General features: G+C 36.5%; 1 protein-coding gene across 5 annotated transcripts in view; it reads left to right on the top strand.

Annotated features, from left to right (window-relative positions):
* Positions 1 to 17,765, top strand: part of kctd15b (potassium channel tetramerization domain containing 15b) — a 31,542-nt gene that overhangs the window by 3,614 nt on the left and 10,163 nt on the right. For 2 of the 5 annotated variants that reach the window (XR_016145411.1, XM_039684282.2), the window contains exons 1-2: positions 5,714 to 6,346; positions 14,156 to 14,300. Coding sequence is in view for 4 of the 5 variants with exons in the window: in XM_039684282.2 (XP_039540216.1) it covers positions 6,144 to 6,346; positions 14,156 to 14,300 (348 nt within the window). In the remaining variant the exon portion in view is untranslated. The other 3 variants (XM_039684284.2, XM_039684283.2, XM_039684285.2) reach the window with 3 other exon arrangements.

Below are 17,765 nucleotides of genomic sequence, written 5' to 3'. Positions count from 1 at the left end.
GGTGCTAATATGTACATTTCAGGCGCCAATATGTACATTTTAGGTGCTAATATGTACATTTTAGGTGCTAATATGTACATTTTAGGTGTTATATGTACATTTTAGGTGCTAATATGTACATTTCAGGCGCCAATATGTAATTGGTACCACAAAGGTACCAATATGCAGCCGTTGGGTACAAAAGTGTACCTTTTGAAAAGGTACAGTCCCAGTGACAGCTTTTGTACCTTTTTTTCTGAGAGTGTAACTTTCTAAAAATGTATTTCAGAAATAAAAGCTTGAAAACATTGTAAGTCACTTTGGATAACATCAGCTAAATGCTCGTCAAGCAATTCAATGCATTTCTAATCTTCACATTTGAGCTTAAAATGAGAAATGAATGGCAAATTGAGCTATTGAAACTAATATTTGGAACAATAAATAGACACAATAAAGCTTTTATAATGTATCCTTTAAAATTATAAACCAATAAACAGTGTTCAGCGGCAGAAAGAGTCATGGAAGTCCACATCAGATTTGTTAATAAAAACATCAAAAAGTCCATTATGTCCAGTAGGCTTACAAATGCTAAATATGAATTATGCTACAATTACAGGATTATAAGGAACACCTCATTTATGCAATTATCTAATCAACCGGTTTATTCTGAATAATGTCAGAATAGGAAAGAAAGGTGATTTAAGCAATTTTGAGCGTGCGTCTGCAATCTGTAAAATAAACATTATTAATTTAATTGTTATTTCAATATTCATCAGGTTTGATTTGCCCATGAAATCATTTGAAAGGATGTTTTCTGGATATCACTGTCAGTTGTCGAGCGAGTCTCGTGTGTTTCATCAGGGAATCTGACCCACTTCTGCTTCTCACACACCGCACAGTAAAACACATAAATTAAAGGAATTAACTGATGGCAACAAAAACACTCGCGGCGACTTTTGTAAGCAGTTTAAATCTTTAAACTTCCAGCATCTTCTGCACACTGAAGAAACTGCAGGCGTGTTGTGTTAATGAAGGAGAATCTACAAACCTCTGTTCACAAGTCCTGAGGAAAACACGTTCTGGCCCTGGGGCCCGTTTTCTTCCGCTCATCTGTGTGTGTGTGTGTGTGTGTGTGTGTCTGATACCTGGAGGATTGCGCAGGTTGTCTTATTTTCTAATCAATTAAGCAGTTGTTTTGAAACACAATCTTGTTCTATGTGTTTCAGATGTTAAGGGAGGATTATCTGTTCAGATCAATGGAACTTTTTGCCATGAGCACTACATAATAAAAGTCCTGCTAAAGCATTGTGTTTTATTATTAATACAGGAAGCGCCAGTCACTGTAAAAAAATATTGTTGCAATTAGCTGTCACAACTTTGATTGATTTAATTTTTTGAGAACTCAAATATCCAAGTTGACTGTAAACAATTATCTTGGTTTTAACAGTAAAAGACTGTAAAAATGCTACAGTGAAAAACTGTTAATTGGTTAACAGAACCTATACGGTAAATAACTGATAGATATAATTTTGATGTAATTTTACTGAAAAATACCGTTAAATTTACAGTTTTTGAAAGTGAAAATTAACAACTCGTATAATTTACAGTGAAAAAACATATTCCCACAATTCCCTGCGTGACACTTCACATTTGATGTATTTTTGTTGAAATATCTTGTTTCTTCGTTTGCGTAGTCTTTTTCTAATCAGTTATGTACATTAGGGTTTTATGTGACATTTAATGTTATTAAATTAATGTTTATTGCCTTCTTAAAATTTCATGTGTGTTACCATGATGGTGTTTATTGTTTGAGTGAATGACACTGTGCGGCTTCTATATATTCAACATGTCTGATATATTAATATAAAGTTTCTTATGAGATGAGCTTCCATTTATCATGTGACTCTCATCACTGCTGTGATTGTTGGTTGTTAGTGTATTACGATGGTACAAAACGGATATTAATACTTCAATAGGACGGTAATTTAACATTATATCAGATAATGAAATACGGTTTAATTCTGTACATTTTAAGTCAAGTCTCTAAAACCTTGTTACTGTAAAGTCTTTTATACAGTAAATTTCTGGCAACCACAGCTGCCGGTATTTTACCGTAAATTGAACACTTTATAGTTGACTAAACGTAACATTTAATGAACAATTACTTTAAGTAGAAACTACAATTTTGTTACATTGTACAGAATGCAATTTGACTTTAATCTTTGGAACACAATTATTATATTATTAACTTAAAAGGAACGTCTAATTAAGATAATCAAGACAAAATAAAACAAAAATAAGGAAGAACGATGTTTTAGAGGTGTTGTGTGCTTTAATATTTCGGATCAATATTTCCATTGTAGTGTTGCTATTGGGCCATGTTGTCAAACCTTTCAGTAGTGTTTTGTAAATGTTCAATTGAGACGTTAATATTTGTGTATAAAATGACAATTATATCTTTATTCTATATAGTCTGCTTATTGGAAATCAGGATGATCCATCGTTCTGTTTTTCTCTCCATTCTTTTACTGTATATAATTATATTTTATTATTCATACAGGAAACACCAGTGCTGTTTTATTGAATATTTCATTCTGATATATATTTTTGCAGGTTCCACTGTGACAACCTACCACATGTGTCGTCATTGGGGCATGTTGTCACATGTGGTCAATATGAATTAAAATTTTGTACTCGATATGACAACTAGCTATAATTATTCTATATTACTTCTTTATATTTTACTTATTGGAAATCGTGATGTTCTGTTTGTCGTTCCTCCATTATTTTACTGAACACTAGCCTAATCTTTTCTATCGTCTTCCTGTCATTCGTCCAAACGGACACGGGTAGGCGCCAAACATCATGAAAAGCCTCTCGGTCCTGCATGTGAGAACTACAGTAATTATGGGTCTCAGCGCAACATCAATTATTCACACTTATTTACACGCAAATAAACAAACATTCAGATAAATAAATAAGCAAGTACCTGCGCGGGGAACGCGCGGCTGCCGCGCGCGCACTGATGCCCAGCACAACTGTCTTTATTTGTTTGCCTGCTGTTAAATAAACGAGAATCTAGCGAGAGAAGTGTAAGATTGTGTGCTTGTGTGGGTTTAGACTGACGTTGTGCGCGTCTGCCCTGAGAGATCCTGGAACAGACATCTCCATCTAGCCGTGCGCAATAATTGAAATGGCGCATTTGGCTGCGGGCACACTGCGAGGGCGCGCGGTGAATGATGTCCAGACGTCATTTGCTTTTAATGGCCTCCAGGAAATTTGCCATTACAATTCTCGCAGACATTAGAGCAAAGAGAGAGTGTAGTGCGGGGAAACGCGCCGCATGCATGAGCACCGCGTCCAGGTCCACATATTATTTGCTTTGTTTAAAAAGCAATAGCTACGCGTCTTTTATCGCCACTTTACCAACAAGTTCCAGTGCGCCTCCTGCTTTAGCTAGAGAGACTTTTACTCGTTCAGGGAAGGAAAATGTGTTGCCTTTGCGAAAGAGCCTGGGGGAATATTACATCAGACGAAATGACAATGATTAAAATCAGCCTTTCTGCCTCTCCAAAGTCTCAGGAACGGCGCGGTGACACTTGCCTGATGCGTAAACCTTTATACGCTGAACTTTAAACCCTCGGCAGCTATTTTTACTTTGCGAAAGAGCTAAATAATCGAGGGGGAATATCAGGTTTGCATCTGTTCCAATGAGTCTGCTCCGGTTTGAGTTAATTGTCCTCTAATCCTGTGGCCCCAGAGGCGTTTGCGCAGCCCGGAGCCAGAATTCTTCTTTCGGCTCTGCTCTGATTTAGAGACGGATTATTGGCTTTCTTCTGCCCATAAGCAAAGCAGCAGATTCAGCGTGGCCAAAAAAGACAGTGGCGAGGCTGATATACGCGAGTGTTAAGAAATAAGAAGATCAAGAGGGGGAAGGAGAGCTCTGGTCTCCTGGAGAAGGTAAGACAGTCCTGCGCGCGTTTGCGCTCGAGCTCTGAACGCGTCCAGACCACTGAAGCGCTGCTCGCTATAGTCACACACGGCCATCATATATGGCGCGTTTTAACGCAGTTTGACGAGGTTTTCGATCCGGACAGGAACATAATAGCTCGATCGGATAGAAACTTGCGAGCGAGCAACGCAATCCTTCATCTGGGAGCAGATTGAACCGGACTCGGATCGCGATTCGGACACCTACGATGTTTGAAACGGTACCATTTCCAATTAAATCTCATCTCAATGTAGAGTAGATGGTCAATGTGATGGTGCTTTTGTGTTTTACCGAGAATGACTGCAACGCCGCGTAAACGCGACGCGTCCTCGAAACGCATTTACGCATCATGTCCTGTGAGATATTTCGAGCTTTTCTGATTCTCTAACCTTATTAAAACACCCCCCAGGCAGCGAGAATGTGTGTTGTTGGGTGGATATGCCTCATACCTGAAGCTTTATCGCTGTGAGAGAGACGCCATGTTGTGAAATGATCTGAATTGAAGTTTTAACCCGTAGGGCACCGAAGTGAAACTGGAGAAAGAAAGCGGGAAAAAAAGCGTTGATTTCATTGTAGCCTATTATGTGTGAGTTTCATTAAACGTTTTCCATGAACGTCTGACAGGCGTTTTAACGATTAACTGCGCGTTGTTTATTTGACAGGAAAACCCGATGAAAGTTTGACGATCAGTAGACAAACCAGTTCAATGTGGCCAAGATGGGTTTGGAACATCTACCTAAAAAGTTTACAATCTATTTACTCCTCAAACATGTGATAGCATGTTTTTTTTTTCTTTTTTTTTTTCAGGTTTTTACACTAATATTGAACATTGCAGGAAGGTCAACAATATCGTTCGTTATTAATATGTTGTATTTTTCATAGTTGAGGCTGTGGGGTATTGGACATGAGTTTGTGTGTGTGTTAATTTTCCTTTTCCTGTGACTTTAGCCTAGTATTTTACTCTTCTACCTGGTCCCTCCTATTAACATACACACACACACTCACAGAGAGAGAGAGGGAGAGGGGTAAATCCACTGTATTCCCTCGGCATTAGTATCTGGGCTTTTGGTTACAACGCCCGTGGCTATATGGAGATGAGGGATAGCTTCATATGCCAAAACGTCTTAAGTCTTTCTTTTTTTCAATGGAATCTGTAATGTATCATCGTGCTTATGTATTAAATGAACATTAGTGCTCAGGGCTTGATGGCAACACCCTGGAAAACTGCGCGTCTGCCTTCAGCGCATGGCCTCCAGCACTCGAGCTGAACAACCGCCTTCTGTTTACCATGTATGGGTAAAAGAACTGCGTGGTGGCACACAAATGAGCCAATGCATGGAAGAACTTGTCGTTAAAATCCCTTTGAACTCCAGGTTCACAATAAAGCGGTCTTTCTTTAAGACAACTGGAATATGTTAAGTCGTAGGCTATTTCCATGTGGATCATAGTAAGGTGGGGTTTGGACTTGTACAAACAAGCCTTTAAGTTCACACAGGGTTAAAGTGAAATAAAAGGCTTGCTTTTTCATTCAGAGTTAAAAACTTGTGTCTGTGTGTGAACGCTCTCACCTTCAGTCTCATAGATTTATTCGGAGCATTTGCTCTAGTCTAGTAAGTGTGTTAAATCGTCACTCATTTAGCAGATTCTTTAATGCAAACTGACTAAAACAATGCAAAGTTTCAAAATTGCTCTGTAGAGAGACTAGAGTAGACCAGATTGCGCATTAAATTGGTCGAAAACGGTAAAAAGTGCCTTAACATCCGTGATTCCTGGTATTCCACGTGAGCGCGCACAATGCCCTCGTTTCCCAAATGTTCAGATTGGTTGCTGAGGTGTCGGAGGATATCACGTCTAGCACATAACACGACCTTTAATTAGAAACTTTCCGTTTTTTTTCCCCCTCCTCTCTCCCATCCCCGGAGGCGAACACCTCGCGTATCTCTCTCGCTCTCCCTCTCTCTCCGCAGTGTTAATAAACATCCTCGTATCCTGCCCTCGGGCCGCACCAGTGAAAGGATGCAAACATACTTCATTAGAGCTGTGGCAATAATTTGTAAGCTAAATATGCGACGGGGCAGATGAGAAAATGATCTGATAAGTCTGGCACGGGCGCTCAAGGTGGGAGAGACACTAACGCACCGTGAAGGATCAGCATCAGCATCCGAGTTTCTCCATGGCTTTCCCGTTTGTCTGCTTCCAGGAAGGGAGAAGCATGTCACGCCTGTCTCTGACCCGGTCTCCGGTCTCTCCTCTGGCGTCTCAGGGGATTCCTCTGCCGGCTCAGCTCACCAAAGCCAACGCGCCCGTGCACATCGACGTGGGCGGACACATGTACACCAGCAGCCTGGCGACCCTCACCAAATACCCAGACTCACGGTAAGACCCCTGGCCTCTCTGTCCGCTCACACACACACGTGTGCACTCTTTAATGGCTTTTTATGTACCGTATTTTTACGTTATAGAAATACCGTTTTGATTATTTTTCGTGGGGTTCTATTTAGAACTCTAGGAGAAATGTCTTTAATGATTGCATAATATTTTCATGTTTAAGGGCTGCCTAATACATCAAATTTAGTTGCAATTAAAAACCAATTAACTATTAAATGATCCCATGCAAAAAAGGTTCTATATATCATGGGAACCTATATATATCATATATATAATAAACCTGCACATTTTTGGGATCCGTCCATTGATGGCATGTTTTGTTTATGTCTGCTCATTTTCAATGAAACATTAGTATTGAGAAATATGCTAGTGATGCTGTTTCCTCAGAGCTGATTAGAGGGTAATTATCTGTCTGAATATGAATATGATCATAATTCCCTGTCACTTGCTCTGTGACTTTATTAGGCGAGCGACAGATTTGTAAGCGCTCATGATAACATTTCGAATCTTGTTTAGGTATTGCACGTGATCAGATGAAGTATTATTACTGAATCCCAGTAGAAAGGTTTCTGTGTACTTCTGTTGCTGACTGAGCATGAGAGAATAGCCTATGTTTGTTTTGAGTGGCACAGTTTGCCCCAATCATTTTTATTATATAGTGTTGCCGTTTTATGCTGCGGTTGTTTGTGTGTTTCAATTGGCGAAGCTGTGGTTATGAAGTAAATAATTGTTTTCTTTTTATTTGTTCACTTAAGTCATTCGTAAAGATGTCTAAATGTCATTGCTTTAATGTCATAATATCAAATTGAGTGTGTGTATCTGCTCAAATGATGCATGAACTTCTCTTTTCACTCACTTTTTTGAACGATCCTTCGTTGATTTGCTAATTGACACTTTCTTTCATTTTTAACATGTTGTTTTATTCTTTCAAACCACGCAAAGTTGTGCACAACTGTGCAAGAAGTTTGGGTCACAGTTTCTAAAAGCAGCACAACTGACAATAATCATAAATGTTTCTTGAGCATCAGATCCTCATATTAGAGTGATTTGTGAAGGATCATGTGACACTGAAGACTGGAGTAATGATGATGAATATTTAAATCAGCTTTGATCACAATAAATTGCACTTTACTATATATTCACATAGAAAACAGCTGTTTTATATTTTAATAATTTTAATTATTTATTTATTTTATTAAATGAATGCAGCCTTGGTGAGCAGAAGAGACTTCTCCAAATCGTGTGTATATGTAATGTTCATGAAATTCAAGTTTATCTTAAGTGTCCAAATACTTTTGAAGTGACTTCCAACATTAAGAGAATTCCTCAGACGAGTGACGATCCAATCACATCCACTCCCCACTTCACTGATCACTCTGACAAGCGGGAAACTCACTGCCACTCATGGATCCACTCACTCACTCACTCACTCACTCACTCACTCACTCACTCACTCACTTTCTCTCTCACTATCTCACTCTCTCACTCACTCACTCACTCACTCATACACTAACTCTCTCACTCACTCACTCACTCACTCACTCACTCATACACTAACTCTCTCACTCACTCACTCACTCACTCATACACTAACTCACTCACTCACTCATACACTAACTCACTCACTCACTCACTCATACACTAACTCTCTCACTCACTCACTCACTCACTCATACACTAACTCACTCACTCACTCACTTTCTCTCTCACTCACTCACTCACTCACTCACTCTCTCAGTCTCTCTCTCACTTTCTCACTCACTCACTCACTCACTCACTCACTCACTCACTCACTCACTCAATCTCACACTGTAATGTTTGTTTAACTTAAAAAAGTAAGTAACCTGGGTTGCCTTAAAATTTTAAGTTGATTGAACTGGAAAAAGTGAGTTAATGCAATGGAGATTAATTTAATCATCAGAAACTCAAAATTATAAGTTATTTCAACTAAATAAATTATTATAAAGTTGATTTGACAAAAGAAAATATGTTGTGATAACAAATCTTGAAAATATTTTTTTAAAGTGCACTCAATCTCACTCACTCAATCTCACTCACTCACTCTCTGTCTCTCTCTCTCACTCACTCACTCTCTCTCTCACTCACTCTCTCTCTCTCTCTCTCTCTCTCTCTCTCACTCACTCACTCACCTACTCACTCTTCCACTCATGGATGCACACACACACACACACACACACATACACACACACTCTCTCACACACACACACACACACACACACACACAGTTAAACAAATGCTCTCCCGGCCGTGGGCTCAGAGGCCGATCTGACATAAGAGAGTCCAGTTAAAGGATCTTAAGTTGATGGTGTCTTTTAATAGATTGATCCGTTAATAATGCAGAGCGGGAAAAGAAACTCGCTCTATAACTAATGCGTGAACATTCATCTCCCTCCAGCTCCGGCTGCTCAACTGACAGGACATATGAAAGTTTCATGCTCATTCTGTGCTCTCTCTCTCTCTCTCTCTCTCGGCCGTGTGTGTGATCCTCAGCTCTTCAGACTGACAAATACTGCAAATATACACTAAATATAATCACATGTTCTGCTTCAGACAGTAAAACTAATCTGTTGACTTTTAGGTTTTACTTGAAGATCACAAAATGTTTGTTTTTCATTGCTTTTTAAAATTATTTGTAAACATATGAATAATACTTCAAGAAAGGAAAAAGCGACACAAAGTTTTCGTCTTAGAAACGGAAAATCTAAAACGGTTTCTAGAAAATCTGGTATTGATATCCGTCTCAATCGAGCCAATCACACACATATATGCAGTCAGATTTGTTGTGTAATATTAAAGCAATCTGATGCAGACTGGACCCGCCTACTCACCTGTCAGTCATGTGACTTCCTAAAAACAACATTTCTATTTCATACTAGAACTTGTATCAGTTCATTTAGTATTTGACAGTGTATATGCTTTAATGTATTTTTATGATGTCAGAGTTGAATAACTTGCTGTCTGATAACTCTGAAATCATAAAAAAAATGCCTACTCACCTGTCAATCATTATTTTTTAAATAATTTTTTCAGTTAATTTAGTATGACTTCACACACACACACACGCATATACACACATCATTTTATGTTAAAAAAAATGTACAATTTCAGAGGTGACTAACTAGAAGTTTGTTACTGTAACTAATAACATTTTATGAATTCTAATGCATTCTGGACCTTTTAATATTTTTTACATAGAAAACAGTTAATTTAATTTTGAATAATTATTTTGGATCCTGTATTTTTGATCAACTTAACGCAGCCTCGGTGAGCAGAAGACACTTCTCAAAAGCATGATTAAATCTCTCCAGCCCCAAACTTTAGTGCATGTAATGCAATTACAGCACTCACCTGTCAATCATGCAATCGCATATTTAATATATTTGCATATTTAAAGTCTTGTGCATGTATTTGTTCAGGGCTTTTCTGTATTTCGGATCCAATGTTTATGTTGCATGATGCAGTGATGCACACCGTGTGTAGATGTGCAGTGTCAGGTCAGACTGTAGTGAGTGTGTGTCAGAGGAACACACTCAGTGCCTGGGTTTGATGACTGTATTGAGTGATTCTTTAGTTCACTTAATAAATTAAACTTTTTCCAGTTGGTTTACATGCATAAACAATTCTTATTTCCCAGAATGCATCTCTGATTATGGCCTTGATCAGCGTTCCAGTGGGTTTTATATTATATATTTATGTCGACATACTGAATCACGGCGGATGTAACTGGGTGATTATTCTTCAAACTGTTACAATGATTTCAAATAAATATATTTTAGAATTCTACCTTAAAAGTTTAAGTTATTAATAACATTTTTATTTCCATGTATGCTTTAGTTGTATTTTTTTTTAAAGATTAAAAATCAGGAGCATTAAACTTTGTGCCTTTTTATTCTTATGATATCAGAGTTAGCTAGCAGTCTGTTGACTGAAATCATGAAAAATATATTTTTTTAAATTTACAAAAATATATTTTTTTTAAGACTTCAGTGAACTCTGAATATTTTTTTTCTTTATTCAAAATATCCTTTTTTATTCTTATGATTTCAGTAAACTAGCTAGCAGTCTGTTGACTGAAATAGTAATAATACCTTTTATTTTATATTGCGCTGTTCTTGTACCCAAAGCGCTAAATGATTCTAATTTTTTTTAATTTACAAAAAATATATATTTTTAAGACTTAAGACTTCAACTCTGAAGTTATAAACATTTTTTTTTTTTTTTTGTAGCCCTCAAACGTATTCACTTTATAGCCCTTAATCCTGTAATTGTGGACAAATGTGGGCACAGAGGACTCAGGTGTGATCCTAATTTTTATTTATTATAAATGTTACATCACTGTCTTTGATAAAGTTTTGTCTATCCATTTATGGTGATTTTTTTTGTATTTTGGGGGTATATTTGAATTTATTTACTTCATTTATTTACATGTTTTATTTTTTTTAATTTCAACTAAAATATCATTCTAAAAAGTTCTTAGAGCTAAAACCTAAAGATGAAGTGACTTTGTTGTCACTGGTGTCTTATTATGGCTCATTTTAGACTGCTCTAAATTACAGTTTTTCCCATTCATTTCTATGGGTGCCAATTTTTGTCCCAAATACAAGATTAAGGAGGTTTTGTTTTCACCCACTTAACATTGTAGAATTGAGTCCAAAAAAATTGTGTGTGTTCAGGAGGCAAACTTAGGAAAAGTAGCCAAGCACCGCTCAGATCAAGGGAAGTATTTTTAAAAAATAAATCAAAACTATTTTGCCCACATTTGTCCAGAATACGGTTTTAGGGTTAAAAATATATATTTGTTTCTGTCCTTAAGGCTTCAGAGTTGAATGCTAGCTAACTTCCGAATCTCAAAAAATACTCCAATCCATCTGAAGGTTGATCAAGGCCAGATCTTTATTCAGAACATGTGATCAATATTTCAACACCGATAAATCATACTTTGAAGAAGTTTCATTTTTCACCATTTCAAACCGTCAAAAGTTGAAGAATCGCCTTCATGTGACGTCACACACCGTTGTCTCTCGCCATCATAGTCAAAGTGTGTGAACAGAACCGTATTTACTGCTCTGAGTGAGTCTGACAACCGTATTCCCTGCCGTGTCAACCGAGCCAGAGAGAGAGAGAGAGAGAGACGGGTGGAGGGAGAGGAGGAAGAAAAGAAAAACAGGCAGCATTTTAATTGCTTTTTAAAAAAAGTGCAGATGAAAAACAGTGTTTGCCTGGAGGGGCATGGTGAAACTCTAGCTGGAAGAATTGCAAGACCATATGAGAAAGGACGGCCGCAGGCGATACAGGGAGATGAGTATTGGTTTTTTATAAAGCATTTTGCATCGATTTCCAAAGGGAGGGAATAGAGAGAGAGAGAGAAAGAGAGAAGGAAACAACAGGGAAAACAAGAGCTTTGGAAAGTGCAGAAGGTGACGAGACTTGCGTGGAAGAGTGTATGAATTACACAGGTCCACGATACACACACCTGCAGAGCTCAATGAAGTGCGTGTGTGTTGTAAAGCACTTCCTCCCGCCGAGTCGCTCAGTAAACGTCTGCTAGGCTTTGACAAGGCTGTAGGTTTCTTCTTCAGCTGATCCAGGAACTGTAGTGATTAGAGAGGAGATTGCATCGGGAACGGAAGGAAATGCTGATCCTATCAGAGTTCAGAGAGAACTGAGACATGCAGAAAGATGGAGATATGTTCAGGTATTCAGTGTACAGTGCAAAACATGTTTGGGTTACACTTTACAATAAGATTCATTAACATGAACTAACAATGAAGAATACTTCTACAGCATTTATTAATTTTAACTTCCACGTTTACTAATGCGTTATTGTTCAAATTAACATTAGTTTATGAACAAACAATGAACAGCTTAACTAACATTAACAAGATTAATAAATACTTGAACTAATATTACGCATTGTTAGTCACTACGCTATAAAAATGAATGTGCTTTATCTAATCAAAAAAAATTGTGGCAACAGATTACAAGCAATATTATTAATTAAATTTAACAATAGAATTAATCAAATTAATTCATTAAAAGTTAACCATTTAAAATGAGTAAAACATTTTTTAGAAATTATGTTTAAGTCACCATTATGCTGCTCAGTGTTAGTTTTAGGTTTGCTTTAAAATGACGGTTTTGACATCTGTCTGTTATTCAGATATTTTTGTTGAATTTTTTGGTGTAAACTTTACACTTAACTTTTAAGGAATATTTTGATTAAGTATTACTCAATTCTAATTGGTTGAACTTAATTAATGATATTGCTTGTAATCTGTTGCCATTTTATTGATTAGACAAAGCATATTCATTTTTACAGTGCATTTACTAATCTGAACTAATGAACCTTATTGTAAAGTGATACCAATGTTTGATAGTAGGTTTAGTAGGAGAATGTGTTATTGAGATATTTATCTGGAGATGGACACACACACCTGAGCATCCTGACTATCATGGAACCTCACAAGTGACTGATTCGATTTTATGATTTGACTAATAAGCAATAAAGTAAGTATAGAAACTGTATTTTTTATGGTAGAATATAGTAGAATGCATTATAATGTATTATAATCGTTTGCTGTTTTTATGGTGATGGACTCACAAACTCTGATTAAAATGCTATTAAAGTGTAAGAAATAAAAAAAATGTTGTGAAAACCACCTTTGGGAATCACATTTTATCTTTTTTTTTTTTTTTGGCGATAAACTTTTGCTTGCAAGTGCGCTTGTGTTATCTTTCATTTTTATAAATGACAAAATACATATTTATTTAAGTGTTATGGATGTTTTTGGGAGACTTTAACTAAGAAAAGTCAGAAGGTGGAGAAAACTAAAGAAGAGAGAGATAGAGACAGTCACGCTGAATGAATGAAGGATTCTGTTTCCTTCTCTTTTATTCTCCTTCCACTGAAATCCCAGCTAACAGGGAACATTCTGGAAAGGTTCTCTCAAAGTTATGAACAAGCGTTCTTCCAGTAACGCTAATAGAAGTTATCCATGTTCTCAAAACGCTAGATCAAAAACGTTATTGCTTTTAGCTTGAGCTTCATCTTACACTATGTGTTTTTAAATGTTACATTTTTAGAATATTCACAATGTTTAGAATGTTTCAAAATTCAAAAGTAACAATCCTGGAATGTTTGAAGAATATACCGGTAAAATGGAATGTTTCTTTGATACCGTTTCAAGAAATACCGTTTTTTTAAAAAAAAGGATGTTTTCAAATGTTCTTAATGAGAACATTCTTATATCATATTTGTATTAGCTGGGAGGTGTGTGTGTGTGTGTGTGTGTGTGTGTGTGTGTGTGTGTGTGTGTTTGCTAAATTATCAATACAGGGTTTTGTAGATCACAAAAGTGTCCAGACTCAACATGGGGTTTTTAATCTTCAGGATTTGTTGCAAAGGAAACTTTCAACTATAGTTACTCGTTGCTTTAACAAAGCCCTATCATTATGCAAATACGCATCATAGGCTCGTATGACTGTCCTGCTTTACTTCCTGACATCATGGTGTTACGTGGGAGTTATTTAATTGGCTTGTGACAGCTGAGATGATAAAACATTGAAGGGTTTTCGGCTCATTGTAGAGAAGGACTCTATTCTCAGCCACTGAAATCTGCCTAAAGCCTCTTGTTTCAGAACCGAGCGGTAATGCGTTTTTGGCTGGGCACTAATAAAATTGAAAATAAATGCTAATTGTTTCATGCATTTAAAGGAGGCTGGCCTCGCTCCATTAACTGTGTGTGTGTGTGTGTGTGTGTGTGTGTTAATTTTCAGGATCAGCAGGCTGTTTAACGGAACCGAGCCGATCGTTCTGGACAGTTTAAAGCAGCATTACTTCATCGACAGAGACGGAGAGATATTCCGCTATATCCTCAGCTTCCTGAGAACCTGCAAACTGCTCCTGCCCGATGACTTTAAGGTATTCAAAATCAAGGATTGTTTAGTCTGAAACATGTTCTTCTGGAAAAATCCAGATTCACTCGCTTTTTGCAATAGTGTACTACAGTAAACACTGCGTACTATTGAGCAAAGGAGTGTGTGAGACAGTATCCAGCATGCCATGATGTTGTCACATGTGTTCTATCAATTTAAAGAGTTTTTTGATGCATTTTTTTGAATATGGAACAAAAGTTAATTTATTTCAGTAATTCAACTTAAAAGATTTAACTAATATATTATATAGACTCATTACATGCAAATTGAGATATCAAGCTTTTATTTGTTATCATTTTTACTATAAAATTACTATATATAGCGCCACCTGTGGCAATACTGAGAATGCAGAGCATTGCAAATGGCAGCAATATACAAATTTGAGTAGCATTTCTAAGTAAATGTGTGTTCACATACTTGCATAGTCCTAACCAGTCAAATCCTTAAAAAAGGACTAGTAATAACAGTGCTTTCATGCAATATTGAGGGTTTTTTTTTGTCCAGCTGCAATCAAATGAAAAGACAAAGATCAGGACATATTTTTAGTTTCTTGGTTTTATTTTGATAGCCCCGCCCATAGTGCAATATTATTGCTCCATATATATATATATATATATATATATATATATATATATATATAAGTATCAAATATGTTCTGATTGGCTGTGATTGTGTCACATTGCAGTGTTTTCCCTGTATGAGCAAATTACGTTCATACATCTGAACCACGGAAATGACTTGAATTCATATTTATGAATATTTCATATGGCACATTCAGTTCAAACGTCACAATACACTTTCATAAAAAAAGGTACAAAAGCTGTCACTGGGGCTGTACCTTTTCAAAAGGTACACTTTTGTACCCAAAGGCTGCATATTGGTACCTTAGTGGTACATATTAGCACCTAAAATCCATATATTAGGACCTAAAATGGACATATTAGCACATAAAATGTACGTATTAGCACCTAAAATATACAGATTAGGACCTAAAATGAACATATTAGCTCCCGAAATGTACACATTAACACTTAAAATGTACATTTTAACACCTTAAATGTAGCCTACTTATTAGCACCTAAAATGTACATATTAATACCTAAAATGTAGTTATTTGCACCTAAAATGTACATATTAGGACCTAAAATGGACATATTAGCTCCCGAAATGTACATATTAACACTTAAAATGTACCTATTACCACCTTAAATGTACTTATTAGCACCTAAAATGTACATATTAACACCTTAAATGTACATATTAGCACCTAAAATGTACATATTAAGACCTAAAATGGACATTAACAATTAAAATGTACTTATTAGCACCTAAAATGTACGTATTAACACCTTAAATGTACATATTAGCACCTAAAATGTACATATCAAGACCTAAAATGGACATATTAACAATTAAAATGTAATTATTAGCACCTAAAATGGTCAAAAGTTTACCTCTTGAAAAGTTTTTCTGAGAGTGTACATAGCATTTAATGTAAAGCTTCTTTGAAACATTGTGTACACAAACACGCAGAAATATGATTACGTCTTTTAATTTTGATCTGGATTGGCTTTGTTTTCCTCTCTCGAGTTGGACAAAGAGCCCCGTTTGGACTGGTTTGATCTGATGATCAATGTGTGTGAAATCAGACCGAGATGCGAGCGGCAGCCGGCGGTGTGAAGCGTGTCCGTGAGGCATCGTGACTGTCATGGCCCGCGGCGGCCTGCGTTACGCTAAATCAATGTGAACGTGGAATATGCTTTGCATCTATCAGTGAAAAAAGCCTCATTTGTAGCAGAGATTATCTGTTGTCAAGCTGCTCGAGTCAATAAAGCATTCTGTTCTGTTTGTGACCACGAGCAGCGATTATAAAACACAGAATAACATGAATCGTTCATGATGAGCAAGACCGTAAAGAGGTTTGTGTCACGGATCTGACCTCTACATCAGCATGTGCTCGACTGAAATCAAAGAGAAATGGTCATCTCTTATATGTGTTAGATGGAGACGGGGGGGATCTCTCTCTCTCTCTCTCTCTCTCTCTGTCTGTCTGTGAGATGTTGTCTTGCCGATGGGCAATCGAGTAAGATCATTATTTTGGATCACAACAGGCCTGTCGGATCGCCTGAACATGGGAATTCAGGGTAGCGAATCGTCTTTCTTTCTTCACCTCTCTTGTATCGTGTGAGAACGAGTCCTGCTGAAAACAGAGATCCAGGCGCACGAGGAGCTTCTTTTAATACCGTAGCGTTCCCTCGTTCCCTCCAGCACCGCATGCGTTCTGTCATCTGCAGTGTGAAGGGCAAAAGAAAAGAAATAAGACAATCTACATGTGGAGGTTAGAGACGTGTCCCATCCGAAGTTAGATATACTTTCATTTACAGTTTTCCCTCTGGAATGTCCTCTTGCATTGATTTCGAGTTTTTTTTCCATGCATTTTCTGCTTAGATTAAAGCTCTGACATGTAAAACATTATTATAATAGTCTAATTCTTATGTATATAGAACTATCCATGTCATAGAGGTTAGAGACGTGTCATATACCTTTTTCCATTATAATGTCCACTTACAATGATTTTAACCCCTTAACTGTCACGTGACGTCCCACAGGTTTGCCATTATATTTTTTTAAAATAATAATATCTTTGAAAAGACCTTAAGTGAAATTGACTAATTATTAGGGCTGTCAAACGATTAATCACGATTAATCGCATGCAAAATAAAAGATTGTGTTTACATAATCTGTGTATAATTATTATATATATAAATGCACACACATGCTTGTATATATTCAAGAAACATTTTCATGTATATACTGTATATAGATTTATGTATAATTTATATTATATATAAATATAAACATTTTATATATAAATAATATTTTTTTTTCTTAAATATACATGCATGTGTGTGTGTATTTATATATATATATAATAATTATACACAGTGCACCCACATATATTAGGCTATGTAAACACAAACTTTTATTTTGGAATCGATTAATCGCGATTAATCGTTTGACAGCCCTACTAATTATATATCATTTGAAAGCTTACAATCTGTAGTTTCCATATTTGGTGACAGCTTTTCAAAATAAATTACACAGGAGCCGTAATTTATCAATTTGCAACAAGAATATTTTCATACTCATAAAGCGTGTGCAGACCTTTATTTTGAAATAGCAATGAACATGAAAAATCATGAAAATCAGTTTGTTTTCATGCCAAGAGTTCTAAAGATTGCACTCATTCCATTATTTTAGAAATAGAAAGGTCTAAAAATGTTTTAAATATTAAGAAAAAAAATTGTGATGTGGCAGGAAGCTCTAACGGACATGCTTGTTCTTTGTGTGCGTTTCTTAGAGGTTGAATTCATATCAAAATCTGCCAAACTTACCGTACTACTTCTGAATAGGATGTCTACTTTGTAACTTGGATGAAAATTGTGTAAAT

Source organism: Pimephales promelas, chromosome 10, assembly GCF_988280905.1.
Source record: "Pimephales promelas chromosome 10, fPimPro1.hap1.1, whole genome shotgun sequence".
In the NCBI taxonomy this organism is placed as follows: domain Eukaryota; kingdom Metazoa; phylum Chordata; class Actinopteri; order Cypriniformes; family Leuciscidae; genus Pimephales; species Pimephales promelas.
This window is presented reverse-complemented; position numbering and strand designations above follow the sequence as displayed.